The sequence below is a fragment of the Pseudochaenichthys georgianus genome, chromosome 20 (assembly GCF_902827115.2).
Source record: "Pseudochaenichthys georgianus chromosome 20, fPseGeo1.2, whole genome shotgun sequence".
NCBI lineage: Eukaryota > Metazoa > Chordata > Actinopteri > Perciformes > Channichthyidae > Pseudochaenichthys > Pseudochaenichthys georgianus.
In genome coordinates, this window is record NC_047522.1 from 5239082 (window position 1) to 5258287 (window position 19206).

At 40.5% G+C, this 19206-nt stretch overlaps 1 protein-coding gene across 2 annotated transcripts in view; it reads left to right on the forward strand.

Moving 5' to 3' along the window:
* Positions 1 to 19206, forward strand: part of LOC117465544 (guanine nucleotide exchange factor VAV3) — an 82458-nt gene that overhangs the window by 34418 nt on the left and 28834 nt on the right. For both annotated transcript variants that reach the window (XM_034108404.2, XM_034108406.2), the window contains exons 3-14: positions 6414 to 6472; positions 6613 to 6678; positions 9380 to 9488; positions 10240 to 10341; positions 11859 to 11927; positions 12241 to 12344; positions 12479 to 12578; positions 12865 to 12960; positions 15756 to 15824; positions 16353 to 16439; positions 16542 to 16627; positions 17385 to 17517. In XM_034108404.2, the coding sequence (XP_033964295.1) occupies positions 6414 to 6472; positions 6613 to 6678; positions 9380 to 9488; positions 10240 to 10341; positions 11859 to 11927; positions 12241 to 12344; positions 12479 to 12578; positions 12865 to 12960; positions 15756 to 15824; positions 16353 to 16439; positions 16542 to 16627; positions 17385 to 17517 (1080 nt within the window). The remainder of the gene's footprint in view (positions 1 to 6413; positions 6473 to 6612; positions 6679 to 9379; positions 9489 to 10239; positions 10342 to 11858; positions 11928 to 12240; positions 12345 to 12478; positions 12579 to 12864; positions 12961 to 15755; positions 15825 to 16352; positions 16440 to 16541; positions 16628 to 17384; positions 17518 to 19206) is intronic.

A 19206-nucleotide genomic window follows, 5' to 3' on the forward strand; every position in this document is an offset into this window, starting at 1 on the left:
CCTGCATCAGCACTCAAACGCTACAAGGCTGCGCACACATTGGACACCAAAGCTAGTGCATGACCTTTGAGCTTATTCATTTGGAAGGCGGCTTATCGTATCCTTTTTTCCCCCGCTAAAGTTATTTCCTTTGTGGTCATTTTTGTATTACAGTTTTTCTCGATTGCTAACACACATTTTTTTTTTATTTGCTCAGTTTCTCAGAGCACTAAACACAATTCACAAAACCACACACCCAAAGTGCAAAATACCTAATTTCTCCTGCTAAATGAAGAACTGCACTCAAAACTACATAAACACAAACTTTTGCACCAAATATAACACACATTCTTAATACTAGATTGTTTGACCACCCAACTACACACTGCTGAGCATAATCTAAAGCACTTTCATCTGTTATGGGCTGTGCTCTGTACATAGAGGTTTCTGCAGAGAAAGATGGCTTGAGTTTACAGAAATACATTAAATGAAGAAATACAAATGAGTTGTTGAAAAATATTACATTTTATTCAAAGATAACATTGTGCAACATGCATCTCAGCACATAGTTACTATGCTTCGCATCTCTCTAAGTGTGATGGCAGTTTGTAACTGCTGCTTCCTGCGCCTCATTGAAAATCCTTGGCATTCCACCTCTTTTTTTCTCAGTCCTTCAGATAAACAACAAAGATATAGTGGTCGGTCAATGTCTGTGTTGTATAAAAGTAAGTGTACCACAGTACATTGTGCAGGATTTGTTTACAGTTATAGTATGCAACATGCCAACAATTCAATTACAGTAATGAAGTAAATACGTTTCACACAACAGATATAAGTATGGTGGCCCTGAAGTGCAAGACACCACAGCATTTCACAAAACACCACAGCATTTCACTAAACACCACAGCATTTCACATTGGACGGAAAGGGTATTCCTTTAGGGAGAACACTTCTTGTTTGTGATTGGACAGAGCCAGCCAGAGAAGCACTGCTGTGATTGGTTGTTTTTGCTGCCAGTCAAGAAATGACGCTTCGTGATTAGCCCAACACATCAGCCGTTAGCTGTTAGCACACACTCAGAGCTCACAGCTCTTCATATCTGTTCAGAAACTGGACAAAAGTTAAACATGTACAAACCACAGACTGTCTGTGTCATGGTGAATACAGTCGCTGCTTTAATTATGTCTGTATGACGTTGTTGTGAGTGTGGACGGAGAAACTACAGGTTAGTTTAGCTGATCGATCCGCCCCCCTCTCCAGCGTCTAGTTTGAATGACAGGAGTAAACACAGAATTAATGCTTTATTAACTCATGGTTTTTAAGGGGCTTATCTCCATGTAAATACTATGGTAGACCACCCAATATTCGCATCGCTCTAATCGCTCGAGTTTCACCGCGGCTGTCAGCTGTGTTTGCTCCTGTCATTCAAACAAGACGTGCTGGGGAGGGGGCGTCGCGTACCTCCATGTAAATCCAATGGGAGATACCAACTACAACAAGATGAACATATTTGACCGTGATTTAATTGTAATACACGTTTCAAAGTGATGCCGAAGTAACAACATACTGATAACGGTTAGTAAAAACCATGAATTAACGCTTTAACAGGTCTGCAGACAAGACGGCAGGCGAAAAGCTTTTAAAATGCGTGTTTTCAGAATGGAATCGGATCCATCAGGCTAAACTAACCTGTTGCTGCTCCGTCCACACTCACAACAACGTCATACAGACATAAATAAAGCAGCGACTGTATTCGCCATGACATAGACAGTCTGTGGTTTGTACATGTTTAACTTTTGTCCAGTTTCTGAACAGATATGAGGAGCTGTGAGCTCTGAGTGTGTGCTAACGTCTGATGTGTTGGGACCATGTTGGGACCGGTTGGGACATATTTCGCTGTCGGGCGTTGACCAATCACGAAGCGTCATTTCTTGACTGGCAGCAAAAACAACCAATCACAGCAGTGCTTCTCTGGCTGGCTCTGTCCAATCACAAACAAGAAGTGTTCTCCCTAAAGGAATACCCTTTCCGTCCAATGTGAAATGCTGTGGTGTTTTGCACTTCAGGGCCACCGTATATAAGCACTGATATATCATGAGAGTATTCTTCTTTGTCTACGTCCTCTCCCTCCAGCTCTACCTCTACCCAGTGTGCGAACTATACCACGGTCTCCGGGGGAGCCGGGATTTTATTTATTTTTGCGGGGGGGGTAAATGCTGGTGGTGCCACAGGTCTACATTTACATGAAACGTCCCGATGGATCATGTTCATGTCAACAGATTTCCCGAGCATGTATGGGCTACGCAAACTTCAATCAACTTGATAATAAATAATCCACGGACCACTAATGTAACGTTTGACTGTTTAATTAAATCAATTTAAAATGACTCAAAAACAGACTACATTGTTTCACATGGGCTATAGCCTATTATGGCTGGAGCCCAGAAAGAGCCGAACACACGCGATAAGAGCAGCCAGCGGCACCAACCATGAACAATATTAATATTAATAATACAGCTATAGCACAACACAACCCTCTCACTGCCTGGAGAGATGCGACGCCACACACACTACACAACGGCTCGTCTTCTTGTGTCTCTTCAGCCCCCAAGTTAACGTTAGCTGTCAAGTTAGCACTAGCACTGACGTTAGCTCCTTCCTCTCTCGGTTCTGTTGTAGCAGCAGTCACAACGTACGATGTGCTACAACCAGCTACATTCGGTTGGTCTTCTTGATCAGGTTGTTTGGCTGTCTTTTTAAAGAAATTGCCCAAGGTATGTTGTTTTTTCTTTTCGACATGTCAGCAGCAGCAACAATGCCTGGTAAACATGCAGTGCTAACTAAACGAGCTTGTGAGTGAGTGGGTAGTGGGTGGAGCTGCAGGCAGCGTGCACGGTGCAAGCAGGCGACACTTTTTTCATGAATCATAAACTCTAAATATAATTTTATTTCACTTATTTTACACCTTTGAAAAAAAAAACATGCCCAAAATGGAATTTATTTGGTCATCATATCAGTATTTTAGAGAGCTCCCCCCAAATTTCACAAACCATGTTCCCAGGGGAGCTCATGTCACCACTAGGGGAGCTATAGCTCCCCCTGCTCCCCTCCAGTTCGCACCCTGCCTCTACCTCTCATTCTTCCTCCTCTCACTCTCACCCCACCTCTTCCTCCTCCTCTCACTCTCAGCCCAGCCCTTCCTCTTCCTCTTGCTTCCATGTTGGCTTCCATTGTTGCTGTAAGAAAGTACTCACCTGTGGTCCTTTTATAGTGCCAACATCCTGATTGATGAGCCAACAATTATGCTACCAGGTGTTTGGTCAGGTGGAACGTGTTTCTTGACCATTGGTCCATGTGTGAGGCATTTTGAATATCAGTGTTATGTATGTGCTAACACGTGACTTTATGTCAGATTCCTGTGTCTTACGTGGAGAAACGTGTGCAGTGGTTTGCAGAAAGTGCCATGTTGATTTGCAAATTGTGTGAAAAGCTGAAAATGTGTTTAGAGTTTTGGAGATTTGAGCCGATGTTTTGCTCTTTGAGTGTCAGTTAAAATAATTGTGCTTCATGTAACATGTGAGTGTGTTAGCAATCGAGAAAAACTGTAACCGTGCAAACAGCTGATGGTTGCTGTGAGTCTTCAGAGACTCCGCTTGGCTGTGTGCAGATGGTCAGTTCTGTTATGAGTGAGAGTGACTCATGTATTCACTGAAGCCAAAAAGCACAACTTTACATGACTCGTCCTCGGGAGTCGCCTGCCAGCTAGAACTGGAAAGCCTCCAAAGCTGTGTTCATCGCAGTGAATCTCCAGCTCTGCACATGCTGTACCTACCAACTGGCCTCCGGATGCCATGCCCTTCATTTATTATTGTAAGGTGATTTCAGCTCTGTCTGGTAACTGTTAGGATTTATAATTGTAAAAATGCCTTCGAGTTTTAGAAGATGCGTTAAATCATCTCATGTCATATCAGTCTGGGTTGCAAAACTAACATGGATGAATTGTTATTTTTTAAGCATAACATATATTCCTGAGCACATACTGTACAGTATTGTATGTTGACCTCAAACTCCTATAGGTGAAATTAGAGCACCATTATTAAAAAAAAAAACCTGAATATTTCGATCAAAAGAACACAATACAAGAATATTTTTGAATGTACACATTGTTCTTCCTTGTGGTACCTGGCAGTTTGATCTGAGATGTGGGTTAGAAGCAGCTGTTGTCGCCTGAAGCAGAGATAAGAAGCAGGCTACACTTCCTTCCAACTCCACATTCCAAGATCTCTTTGATTTTTAAACTTATAGTCTTCAGCCCCAACCAATACTGACTGAAGTCTTGCCTCATCACTTGTTCAACACAAACTACAGACAACCTATAGAAGCACTTCAAAACACCTGTTAACAGACTGCAGCCAGTGCTTTCCCTGTGTTTGCTCTTGGGCTTCTGACAGACTGCCTTTTCTTATTGGTGGAGGCTCTTGGGGCTGTAGTGAGTCCTGCACACATTGCTTCGGGCTTAAATAATGTTACGACCTCCTGTATTGGGGTAAAAAAGACCTGTGATCTGTCTCTTATTTTTATGAAAGTCTCAAACAAGATGTGTCATGATGTATAATTCCGCTATATGATCTGTAAGAGTGACTTACATGTACATGCTTGCAGGTGTTAAACATTAGTGCTACCTGCGCTCATGATGTGTAATCACTGCTGCTGAGCTCCATTTAGCTGTGTCTCAAACACAGCTGGGCACCCTCCCGCTGTTCAGCTTCTCACCACTAATATTCCCTTTGATCAGAGCTACTGCTGATGAACTCAGCTTGGATTTCCGTGTCATGTTGTTATTAATGCGCTGCTGCATATGACCAGTCGACTATGATGATGATAATAATAATACATTTATTTTGGGGGGCGCCTTTCAAAACACCCAAGGACACCTTACAGGGTTACAGATTTACAATTTACATTTACAATTTTACCTTACAAATTAAAACAGTGGATTTAGTGAAGTATCAGCCGGGGTAAGACAAGACAAACAACAGGAAATTGACTACAAAAGGACACAGGGTACAGATTATAGAGAAAATGCCAGTTTGAACAGGTGGGTTTTGAATGTTGTTATGGAATCAGACTGTCGGATGTGTAGTGGCAGGGTGTTCCAGAGTCTGGGAGCCGAGCAGCTGAAAGCTCGAGCACCCATGGTTTTGAGGCGATAAAATGCATCAACAAAGTCAAACTCTGACAGATTTATTAGAATATCAGTCAGCGTCATCCCCCTTCTATTTGATGGATTGCTCATCTGTCTTTAAGTCAGTTGTTTAAAACTCTAAAACGGCTTGATTATGTTTAATTTTAGCAGGCTACATAGGACAAACGTTCATTTTCATTGAGTGAAGTTACAATATTGGTACCAGTTGTGCGCGGTATTACATGTATTGCTTAAAGGGTACTGCAGTAACATGTTTCTGCCTTTTCTCTGTCCTTTGTGTTCACCTCTTGTTTCTATTTACTGGTGGGGGGAGGGAAAGGCCAGTTTTGTGATCAGTATTGATCTGTGAAAGCATATGCTCCAGGCCAGATGTGTCTACTGTTACATCTGTAATGGGGATGTGTGATAAGAGCTCGAGGGCATGTTTTTATCGGCCCATCTTGGCCTTATATCAGTGGACAGATGACTCACAAGATATGGTTTGTGTGCCGTTTGTCAGGTTGCAAAACATTGTGAATGACAAGGGCTCCCTGTGGAGCTTTGACTCAGATAGTAAAACTGTATCGTTCATTCTGCAGACCAGTTCAAACAGTGATTAGTCAAGCAGGTCACACGCAAACACGCAGAGAGGGTCAAGGGCACTGGCAGGAGGGAGCACAGCAGCGTGAAATTACATGTCATACTAATAGCAATCATGTCAGTCCACGAAAGCATGCGGTTAACTTCACAGCACGATCAGTTACAAATCAGTTCATGTGAGGGCTCTGCTGCTACTGTACGCTACTGTAACTGTTGACTGTGCGTCCAATAAGTCATTCTTCTGAGCAGAGACAACAGTTTCCCTCCATATTTAACAATTTGTTAATTTCTGGTAGTTGAGATTATTCCAAAATGTGCCCCATTGGAATGTTAAACCCACCGAACCAATGCCGTATTATAATATATTTAAATTCCTTATTATTGCAGAATATAAATTGGTTGGTGTGACCTTATTAGCTCTCTCATGTAATGTAACTGTGTGCCTGTTATTGCACACAAATAAATAAAACATTTAAACATGAGCGGTGTTGTCCGTTTGAGAATGCTGCCCTCATGTGTCTTATTTTAGAATTGCAGCACCACAAGATAAACTATAAACCACATTAAGTCATACATCCTGCTTTTCAGACTATATGTGTTCTCTAAATTGTAAAAAATAATGATTATATCCTTCTTTTTTTTATTGCAGGTTATGGACACACTATCAAAACTTTCCCAAACAGCGATTACACAACAAACTGGAATCAGGTATGTTGGAGTGAAATGACCCAAACACAATCAAACGTGCCACAATAATTCAGTATTATATGACACAATCTACAGTACTAGCAGGGTGTATAATGATTATATTTGAAGATTGACAGTATGCTCCCTATTTCCCTTCAAAGGCCTTTCCCATCGGAGGAGAGTGTTCAAGATGAGGATATCTACAACCACCTGGAGGACCTTATAGAGTATGTTCCGTCTCCTCTCATATACACACACTACAGGTCAGGGACGTGCACAGACATTTTGGGGGGCAGGTGCTCAAGTGAGAAAAAGGGCACTTCCCATAATCATTTATAAAAAAATGTAAAACAAAAACTTAAATATAGTTGCACATCTCTGACTTACTGACCAATTTATTTTAATGCCCTCACACTCACGCAATTGTTTAATACTCAACAGATTTCGACAAAATAATCAGCTGACACAGAGTCAATGCATGGTCTTCTTTATTCCCTACGCACAAGAGCAGATAACAAACTAGTATAATTAACAGTTATTAAATGAGCAGCCAACAATCAAAAACATCAGAACTTTAGTCTAAACTCCCGACCTGATATTTTTATTTTGTATTCAATCAATATATTTTTGGAAAGGGAAACTGTGCGCAAACAGCAGTAGATATATATTCATTTATTTATTTTTAAAAAGGGGGGGAAAAGGGCAGGGGCTCAAGCCCACTTTGATGTCTATGTGTGTACGTGCCTGCTACAGGTTGTTGTGGGCGCGGGCATCATTTGTTCCCTGGTTGTTGACTGGAAGGCAGCCACCGCCTCCGAGGCTTTGAACATCAGCTCCCCCCACTCTTTTCTCAGTTAACCACAAGTTGTGTGGGCTTCATGTTTTTTATTTAGCCTGTTTTCACACCTCGTTTCCCACCCACTTATGAAAGTGTTGCAGGTTTTAATAACAAATGGTTTCACTTCTTCAAATACTCTTAAAGCCAGTTTGAGCTTGATCTCAAAGTACCTGAGGAAATGTACTGAAATGTAAGCTAGGGGTTTTGCACTAAACATGTGTTGATAGCTAACCATTTTCTGATCTGAATTAATTTATAAAAAACAACAAATTATGCATTTTTCAACCTTGAAGAGGGAACAAGGAACATGATCGGCCTACAAAGCCCCTGGTGCATCAATAACATCTGTATCTAAAATATATTTCTTAGACTGAAACTGTCAGTATGCACACATTATATATATATTTTCCACGTTTTAATTTCTCAAATGTTTATGTGGTCAAACAGAGTTATCTACTATTGATTAAGAAGGGTTCTTATTTGTCTACTGTGTTGGTCTTCAGTCAAATGTAACTTCCTAGATCTTAGCAGAAACCATTAACCAGTTAGGAAATGGTGTTGGCGGTCGAGCTACTGTAACTTGTGTAAGTCAGTGGAGACAGATAATCTTACAGTGGAAATGCTATTGGGGAGCCTCACTCTGACACGGAGCTGGTCTATGTTTAGTGCTGACAGCTCCTAGCAGAAAGCAGCCCACTATTAGTGACAGAGGAAAACAGCAGTCTGACAGCAGCCGGCAGTGGATGAGAGGTGGAAGTGGCAGCCTAGATCACACTGAACAGAGCCGTGTTCACCTCTCAACTCCCATCTGCTCAGTGTTCAGCAAATGTACAGAAACATACGCATTTATCCAACAGGAGAACTTCAATTCCACCTTTAACCACTTAGAGACAACTGTCTGAACTATAACAACTTTCAAAAATAAGGACCCAGGTTTAACAATCACATATTCTTAAACATCTGTGAATTATCTGACATGCTTCTTGATCTGCCATTGTCTTAATTCACTTTGATGCAACAGCAGGCCAAGGTACCAGATGCTTCTTGATCTCTTGAGAAAATCTAATTATTTAGTATATGCATTCATTTGACCTAAGCTCTGTTAACTTCCTACAGTGGGATGAGCAGGAAGAAAATCTAAAATACGGCACCGTGTCAGGTGAAATAACCCAAATGAAACTTGTTACACGTATGCAAACAAAAATACAGCATGCTATCTTTGTACCACATACAATACATGCCAAAAACAAGGTGTATAAAACAGAGGGGGGATACAGTTATATTTAGATTGACAGAATAGGGAATATAATGTATTTTTGGAAAAATAAAACCCAAAAATATAAACCCAAAGTATAAAAGTATGAACTGGAAATTGAGCATGATATCTCCCCTTGAATCCTCCTCCTCACCTCTCCACTCTCATTCTTCACCCTATTATAAAAACACGCTTAAAATTGTTTTATATGCCCTGGTTGGAGAGTGGACACACACACACACACACACACACACACACACACACACACACACACACACACACACACACACACACACACACACACACACACACACACACACACACACACACACACACACACACACACACACACACACACACACACACACACACACACACACACACACACACACACACACATATACCATCACTTCAGGGGACATTACATTGACTTACATGCATTTCCTGGAGACTTATCCTAACCATAACCAATACATCCCTTACCCTTACCCTTAACCTTAACCTTACCCTAATCCTAAACCTAACCAAGTCTTCACCCTAAAATTAATGATTCCACACGTGACTGTGTAAACAGATTTAGGTACCCACAAGTATAGTAATGCTAGGCCACACACACACGTTAGCCCAGATGCTAAGTTACAGTAATTGGCCTGTCGCGTCACACATAAAAAAATCCATTTCTGTAAAACCACAACTGTGTGTGTGTTTTAGTTTGAACCTTTAATGTGGCTGTCACGAGGAGGACAACCATTACCCGCTCACTGTAACCCTCAGGATCAAACAGCTGTGTGATGTAAAGAAATGTCAGTAACATATTCTGTCTTATGTGCTGCAGTGAGAACGGGGTGGAGGATGAGGAGGATTTGTACGACTGTGTGTATGAGGATGAAGATGGAGGAGAGATCTATGAAGATCTGATGAAGACAGAGGCCATCGCTCCCCCGGTTAGTCCTCTTCTCTTTAACTTCAATAACTTCTTTACCATACCTCATTAATACAGACTGACTTTGTTTGGCACATTCAGTCACTATATGCCTTAAATAAGTAGTATTACATTTACGTTACTTATTTGCTTTCTTTGCAATAGATAACACGTTTGAAACCATTCTCATTTGTGTCTGTTAACTTTATGAAGCTATAGAAAGCAACCAGTTAGCTAGCATGACAAATACATCTGGATTTGTATCATTTTGCAGGAAGAAGCAGTCTTTTAAGTTAGATTGTTGGGTCTAAGGCAACAATTAAGTTAACTGAGAACTTTTTAGATTTTCTTTTAGCTTATTCAAAAAGGGTGACAGAACAACCAAATGTGAGTGGACAGTAACACACACCCATCTGTGTTACGCTAAGCTAATTGGCTGCTAGCTGTGGCTAAATTGATCTTGTGTCAAGTGTTTGAAATGGCCTTATGGCTCAATACCAACTTGATCAACATTTTCTTTTTTGTGAAAGTTAAAAAGAAATGAATTTAATTCATTTTGTACTAAAATTAAAAATGCTCTGTTCATAAAATATGATGATACCTCACTTTTATCATATTTGGCAGACAATCGAGCTAGCTAACTCTGACCTTGCTCAAAGGGTTGCACAGACTACATCTGGTTGAAGACTCAACAGTTTGTCAGCCCACAGCGTTGACACATAGTAACAGTCCTGTGTGTGTTTGTGTGTGTATGTGTGTGTCCGTGTGTGTAGGCGTTCCAGAAGCAAGCAGAGACTGACATCAGGAGCTGCTGTTTGTCAGAGATCAAGCAGACAGAGGAGAAGTACACTGAGACCCTGGAGTCTATAGAGAAGGTACTGACTTACTAAGGGCCTAATTGCCTTTTAGTATATTCTTCCCAACAACGTGGTACGAAATCATATCCATGCTGTTATCCACTGATTTCCCATGAAGACTTGTGATTTTGGGCATATTATAAGTGGGTTCCAACCTTTTCAGGTGTTTGTGTGACCATTTCTGTGAGTTGAGAGACGTTTAAAGGTGGGGTAGGTAAGTTTGAGAAACCGGCTCGAGATCGCTAGAATTTGAAAATACACAACCGGAGAAAATCTGTCACTTCCTTACAGAGCCCCTCCACCAACACACACGAACGCGCACATGACCAATGAGGGCACGCGATAAGTTTGTGCCCCGATGGAAGGCTGACAGGCAGGTAGGCCATCCAATGGCTAAACGGTTGTACTTTTTACAGTATTACGGCTTCTACAGATGACATTTTTTTATGGATTTTTTGTCAAAGCACTTAAGATATTCATTGCTATCGGGATGTTAAGAGCATTCCATGGAATATAACAAAAAGTGTATCTCGAGCCGGTTTCTGAAGCTTACCTACCCCACCTTTAAGAATAGTTTTTTAATCCAGATTGATTATTTCAATGAATCATAGAGGTTTGAAGGAGCACAATATGCAGAAATTGTTAGGTTGAAAAAATGTATAAATTGTAAATTATAATTGTTAATTCCCTTAGATTTAGCCTCTACACCTGGAAAACACCTGGCCTAGTTTGACCAAGTCGGTACATTTATATGTAAACTGTGACTGTGGTGTATTAGAAGTGTAAAGTATAAGAGTGACAAGTCTCTGTGAGCCCACACTCAACTACACTGGCTCGAAAATAAAAGTTAACTTGGATTTCCTTGCACTGAATGGATGACAGAAGCACTAGAATTCAATTTGGCCTTCTTATCTCTTTCCGTCTGAGAACTGCGAAACTCACTGACTGTAATTTGAGGTATAATGGAAAAAATAATGACTAGTGTAGCAAATCTGCGATCCCAGAGAGAAAAAAGGGAAACAATATATTTTTATTTGGGAAATTAGGAGCGCGTAATGAGTATTTCCAGCGCTGCTTTAAACCAAACTATGAGAAAAGCTCTTTTGTCGTGGATGTTTTCCACCCGACGCTGCACTTTTAGAGGACTGTGGGAGGCGCGCCGTCTCTCGCCCCTCAGCCACAGCTACTTGTCTTCTACCTCTTGTGTACGTTCACGTCTGGAAAAAGCCTTGCCTGCTCTCCCAGAGGAATACTCAGTAGATGACTTTCAATATGAAGTGGCTGGTGGAGTTTGTGCTCGCACGCTCCTTTGAGATGTAGAGGTGACTATTCGGCGGGAGTAGTCTGAGAGGAAATCATTAAATTGCAAACTCTGAAAATGAGATTATTGTCGTGACCCAGACAGTCCTGCTTGTTTTTGCTGACTGCCGCAACTTGGCCCCATAATGTAATAGCTTCTCGCAAAATGACTTTCCCACTCTTAGTCTGGAGGGGACGAGCCTCATTCTCTTATGTTCTCTCTCCCTCTGCTGCAGCACTTTATGACACCCCTCACAATGTTCCTATCCATGGTCGAGATGGAAAAGGTGTTTGTGAATATCCCGGTAAGTCTTTAAAGTGTAATGATCCCACTGGGTGGTCAACTAAAGGACACACAGTAGGAAAAATAGAGGCTTGAAAACAACATTAAGGAATTTCACTGTTGATTTGTTCATGGCATTTCATTTCTAAAAAACACCATTAAATGTCGGATAAGTTTTAATATTATCTACTAATATACTATTACATTTGTGACATGATTAAGAGTCTGCAGACATGCTAACTGCTCTGTGAGGAAATGCTTAATTAAATTGAATGTGTAGACTATAGCCCTGTAAGTAACTGATATGTCATGCAGATCACTTTTTTTGGTTTCAGGACCTGGTTAAAGTTCACAAAGGTTTACTGGTGGAAATCCAAGACTCAGTCCACCACAGAAGTGCCCAGAACCTCCACCAGATCTTCATCACTTTTAAAGAGAGGTACACTATGGACTTTGTAACCATAAGCCATTTACATTTCCGTAATACTCTTAGAATAAATGATGCATCTGTGAGTCTTTATATACAGTCCTTGACTCCAAGTCGCCTCACTACATGTGTTTAACCGGTTCTAGGCTGTTGATCTATGGGAAATACTGCAGCCACGTGGAAACAGCCATCATTTGTCTGGATGACATCTGCAAAGAAAGGGAGGACGTACGCATGAAGCTAGAGGTAACACGTCTTTACTGTCAGTAAATGGTTATTTAGAGCCACATTTTGACAAGTGTTCATCATGTCACAATAGTCAGATAATGCCCTCAAGTGTTCACCTGAGGCACTGCGGGTGATTTATGACCGCATACAAACTGTTCTATCATTTCAACTCTTTTCTTTATGGAGAGTCCCATTCTTTGTCTGACTAATTCTGAGGTCACACACGCTATGCACTCTCATGTGCTTGTTCTCTTTATAGGATGTTTAATTTGTAAGATTTGCTTTCTTTGTTGTGTTCCGACAGGAGTGTTCAAAGAGAGCCAACTACGGCAAGTTCACACTGAGGGATCTGCTTGTGGTTCCCATGCAGCGAGTCTTAAAGTATCACCTCCTGCTGCAGGTATAGTACTTCAACATTTCCTCTGCACTATTTATACTTTAATCATAACGTTATATGATATGCTATAAAGCCGTAGCCTTTAGTGTTTGAAACAAGGTAGCTCTCTTTCTCTCTCTTTTTCTGCACAAACCTTTGAAACCATACTAATCTATGAATACTGAGCCTTACTTACTAGTAATAACATAACTTAGTGTAATTTAAAGAATAATGAAATCAAAGCACACAATATGACTTTTATGTCTGTGGACCATAACAAGTGTTATTTAAAATAAACAACTTTGAATTGTATATATGTTCTGCTATTCATAGGCATCGACTTCCAAACTAAAAAGTAGACTTTTGTTTTTACAGCGTTATTTCAAATATAAATATGTGCTAATATCACTCTAATTATGTACTATTTATTCCTCAATAACATATGAAAACATTTATATAAAAAATGCTTTCCTCCCATAATGTACTGAAGAGACATTTTTATTACCTTTTACTTATTAACAATTTGTTTTACCTCCACCTCTGTGCATATAGCCATATCATGTCAATCACTGTCTTTGGGATCAAAGCTGGACCGAAAGTTAAAGTTACAAATCTTCACTGACTTTACAGATGACTGTCAGTGAGTGACACAGCCCCATTAGGGAGATTGTATTCATCAAAGCCTCATCCATTCTTAATCAGGCTTTATGAGCAGCTGGACTTTGTGTCACTGGGTGGAGCTGTTGCCCATGTTTGGATCTCTCCCGCGGCCTTCGTCCTTCAGGCTCCACTCGTCTGTCTCGGGCTTCTTTATTACTCTCAGTCTGAAATGACACGTACATAATTGTCATCTGAGAGTCGAGAAGCAGGAGAGAGAAAATAGATATAGTGAGGAGTGAAAGTGAGAATAGCAGACAGAACAAGACAAACAACTGACAAGAGACAGATACAGAGGTGAAGTGGTGTTGAAGTGGTGAGAGTCTGAATGTGAAGATAAAATACATTAGTGGAAAAAGTTACTAACAAGTGACAAAAAAAAGAACATTTTAAAAGATCTAAAATGTCTTCGAGGACTTTTCTTCCATGATACATTTTGACTACGTTAAATATTCTTTTGTGGTTTTTATTATTGTTTTAAATCATGATATGCATCTTTAACATAGCCCAGTTTAAAGTTACTCTGAGTAAATAGTGTGTATTTGTCACAATACACATGTGTGTGTGAGCACGGCCTATTCCTATAATTTAATGATAAAAAATACATTTTCATTATGTGGGTTAAAAAATGTCAATGAGTTTTCATTAGTAGCTACTTTTTTGCAATTAGGTATTCAGTTGTTTACTACATAAAAAAATATTTCTAAGATTTATTTTCACATGCAAGTTTGGTTTTCGCTGCTGTATATCTTTTAACATTTGGCATTACCTATAATAAACAGCAAATCTGCCATGTCCACACTGAAATTAATCGAGAATAATCAAATACACCAATCTATGCCTTTAAATGGATCCTATTCTATTTGTCCTGTTTAGTCAGAGATGATTCCCTCAGGGTTTTTAATAAAAAGCCTTAAATCAGACTCCCTGAAACCTTGTGATGTGTCATGTTTGCTTGTCCCATCAAAAGGAAAAAACCCTGTAGCAACACAGTAACAGCGTGTGTGCCGGGTCCCCTGCTGAACGGCGGGGTAACAGCCAGCTACATGAAATAAAACCTCCGCTGGTTACTCTCCCACACGGTGACAGCCAGAATCTGAACAACACATGTCTCGCTCACCAGTTCTTTTCTCTTTCTTTCTCACTGCATCCGCTCATCATTTCTCTTCCCCCCTGAACACGTTTCCCTCAATGACTCCATCATGTTTGGTACCGGCTATCAGTGGGACCACTCCCTTCCCCCTATCTCTGAGGATGTGTGGAGGTGGGAGCAGGGCTTGATAAATAGGACTCTGTCGCCTTGCTAGTGATAATAATGCCCAGGTTGAGCTTGACTGACACCAGGGATTTGAGCAGTGGCAAGCAGACACATATATCTCCCTTAGCGGCTCAGTGTGTGTGTGTGTGTGTGTGTGTGTGTGTGTGTGTGTGTGTGTGTGTGTGTGTGTGTGTGTGTGTGTGTGTGTGTGTGTGTGTGTGTGTGTGTGTGTGTGTGTGTGTGTGTGTGTGTGTGTGTGTGTGTGTGTGTGTGTGTGTGTGTGTGTGTGTGTGTGTGTGTGTGTGTGTGTGTGTGTGTGTGTGTATACAGTTTGTATGGGCCTGTATGAAGGACATGCATGGCATCCTTCCTTATCCTCCACTGCTGAGGTCTAGATGTCTTGTTTACGCTGCAGTCAGGCACTGGCAAGCAATTTCAGATAGACACTTGCCCACACACACCTGGAACAGATGAGTGCACACACACACAATATCTGATTTATTTCAGGACAGAATTCTTCTGGCAATAATCCTTTTCATTTCTTACTTCTAAGATTATTTTTTCGGCATTTTCGCCATTGTTTGACTGAGAAATGGGGAGAGGAAGAGAGGCAACAAAGGTCCCAAGGCCAGAATCGAACCCTGGATGAGGCGCTGTCGCTATTCGGCAACCAATGTCCTTCGATACTTTTCGTATTCACATCTCGAGCGGAAGCTTTAGGTTCTCAAGTTTTTCTATGATTTACAACCTAGCTTTCTTCCTTTCATTGCCAACTTTGAGTGTATAATCAAACTTTAGTTGTTATTATTTTGAATCAGTTTTACAATACAAAGTTAAATAGTTCTCATCATTTAAAACTTGCTTAACTCAATTCTGTGTTTATTGATTTGTTTCTGTCCAATAGGAGCTGATGAAACACACTCATGATTCCTCCGACAAGACCAATCTGCGCACGGCATTGGATGCTATGAAGGTACAACATCAGTTTGATCCTAGTATTTTACTTACACACACTCTTATCCCACGAGGCATAACTTACATGTACAAGCATAAGTAACAGTAACCCCTTAAAAACGAACCAGTTAGATTTCCTAATTCATGTTGTATTCCCCTAAATGCCTTAGGATTGTCTGGGTTAGGCGTCCTGTTATGTATAGATTTGATTGAAATGTTGCTTTTGATGAGAGGAATATTTGTTTATAGGCCTTGGAAGGGTTCTGTCTCTTTAACAAAATAACCTTATTACAGTATGTCCGGAAAATAATCGACAAGATACTACAGTTCATTGAATCTCCTTACGTAAAGAAACGAGTATACCACGTGAAGCAAGTCCTGCTCTTTTTGTAACACTTTTGTTCCCAATGTCATATCGAGTGTCTAATTGGAGTGTACATCAGCAATAGTCACTTTTGAAAACGAGAGCTCAAAAAGAAAGAAGACCTTAGCACATAATGGGGAAAATTGTGAAAGGAAAAAGGATTTAATGATTACTTGTCTACAGGACTTGGCTCAGTACGTCAACGAAGTCAAGCGAGACAATGAGACACTGCGAGAAATAGATCAGTACCAGAAATCCATCGAAAACCTGGTAAGCCACCTGTTCCTTCCAAATAATGAAATGCTGATCTAATTTTCTCTGAGCTTTTCATTGGAAATTGCCTTCCCCATCCATTTGTCTCTCTTTCCGTAGAATCAGACTTTGAGTAACTATGGGAGACCCAAAGGTGACGGGGAGGTACGGGTGGCCTCGGTGGACAAACGAGCCAAACAGGACAGGTGAGATGTGAGGCTGACATGCTGGTTGACTGAAACGCTGACTGACTGACTGCAGGTTAACCAGATCAGGTGCTGTGTTTGGAAAACTGCCAGAGTATGTATTGCTTTAAAGCCAAAGTCCTTTTAGAAACAAAATCCAGTAAGTGAACATCAAGGTTATATAGTTACAACCATGCAGAGTTCCAGACAAATAGGCGTATAAGGTGTGATACATATACGTTTCACTTTCCTGTAGTGTGTTATATAGGTTGTTGTGCATGTAAATGGTCTGCAAAGGCTACATCCCAAAGTTTCCTTCAGAGGCACTTTCTTACCTGAAATGCCTTTTATTGTAGTCCTTTGTTTACTTCCGTGACATCGCTACACAACATTTGCGCTTCTATTGGCTAGCACTCCAACACATTGTAAGTGATAGGCTAAGGGCCGGTACATCTTTAAGCGGTGACCAATACTAACAGAGCGGGCTAGCTAACCAATCAGAGCAGACTGAGCTCTGGTTTCAGACAGAGGGTGAAAAGAGGTCAACAGGCAGTATTAGAAAAATAAAGAGCTTTTTGAACATTAAAGCATGGAAACATGTCACAGTAGAGACACTCAATACCTATATGAGCACAATAGGGCACCTTTAAGAATTCCTCAAATATGAACCAGAGAATAGTTAGTTATAATTATTATTATTGAGATATCACTTTTTTCCCAAAATGCACTGGGCAGAAAAACATGAATAAACTTCGACGTCATTCTCTTTGATCCGCAGGCACATCTTTCTGTTTGACGCGGCGGTGATCGTTTGCAAGCGGCGAGGTGACAACTACGAGATGAAAGAAGTGATTGACCTGCACCTCTTCAAGATCACCAACAACCCTACATCGGACAAGGAGAACCGCAAGGTCTGCACACACACGGATATGGTTCAAATTTAGACAAGATTGTGACTAGTCTCCCCATCCAAAGAGTGGGGTGTGGCAAGTCATTCATAGTTGCTACAGTCGACATTTGTACCTAATAAGAATACTTATTATTGGTGACAATGAAGCTGTTAACACATATTTGTTCACTTTCACAGACACTTTTAATCACAGGTGTAACCAACCCGATTAATGATGGCTCTGTCTCCTGGGTAACAAAGAGTCTTCATGGCTCTGTATTATTTAGCACCGATGTAAGCCATTGATTGCAGCCACACTAATGTATTTTAGTGGTTGCACCTGTGTGAATGTCTGAAATATTCACTGGAAGAATCAACTTAACTATGAGCAGTGTTTCTCAAACACATTAGATCGTTTTTATGGCAAATGTTCAGCTTTTTCTTGGCAGCAACTCATGCCTTTCTGAGAGTAACTCTAGTCCTTATTTGGAGAGGCCTCAGGGAGGATGTTTAGCTCAGACATGCACCAATATTAGCCTCAATTAAATCCAAAACTGAATTAAAATGGAAAGGAAAATGTCTTCCAGGCTAGCAGACACCATTTGTTGGTAGTTTTTCATTTATTTGCACAAAAGCTACACCCATTTTGTCTCCTTCCTTGTTTTGCTGAACCCTTAAGACAGGACTTTCAGCTATTAAAGCTGGGCCATGTTCCAAATCACAGATTGTTTTAGTATGTACTGCAGCTGTTTCAAAAAGGTATGTACTGCAATGTCGGAGAACATCCTTGTATTTTTGGCATACTACTGTAGGTATTGGGCCTTACCCAATCTTTGTCTGGCATACTAAATAGTTTGCTAGTATGGCTATTGGAACGCACAGATGGTATTAAATAATCCAACGACAAAATGTCCCAGTATTTCTGGCAGCCGAAGGGTTTATTTTTACAGTTAACAATTCATATAGGAAAGTGTGAAGCACAGGTCTTAATGTATTGTGTTTGTAGAATAAGAACGCTTTAGTTTATTGGGTGTTATTCTGATATACAATGATATATAAAGGAAAATACCGTATTTCTCATTTTAGCAGTGATGTACAGTGATTTATAACAGCTAAAAAGCTTTTGATTACATTTCATCTCACCCAAGGCTCAATCAATGTAGCGAGTATATTCTGCGTTCACTGTTACTCTGATATTGAGCACGTAAAAGTAAAAGAAAGTAGCAGAACATACTTTCTAACATTCTGTATAATAGAAAGAACAAAACAAGCATTACACCTAAAGCCATAATGGAGGGAAGTCTTGCACTGTTGAGTCCATTATTGCCTTTTTATGACTGAGTCAGCAAAGCTCAGGAACCACGTTGGACTGCTGACAAACCAATTAACAGTGCTACTCCAGCATAATGAGCAGCCATAACAATTTATTAGATAAACGGCGGTTTATAAAATGTTGTCAAAATGACTGTATTTTATAAGCACCTGTACCAACATCTACTACGCCCCACTGCTTTCATTTGCTGCTAGAATGAACTACATGCTGAATCTTTGCAGCTCATAACACAAACAAGAAAATAATCACCAGAAAAGATTCAATTTAATTTTTAATTTGATACATGCTTGTTCCAGCACATGTTGTACATTGTCTTGTTCATTCACCAGCGACGTAATACTGAAAGTGTCAGACTAGAACAGCCTGCCTCCTCCCAGA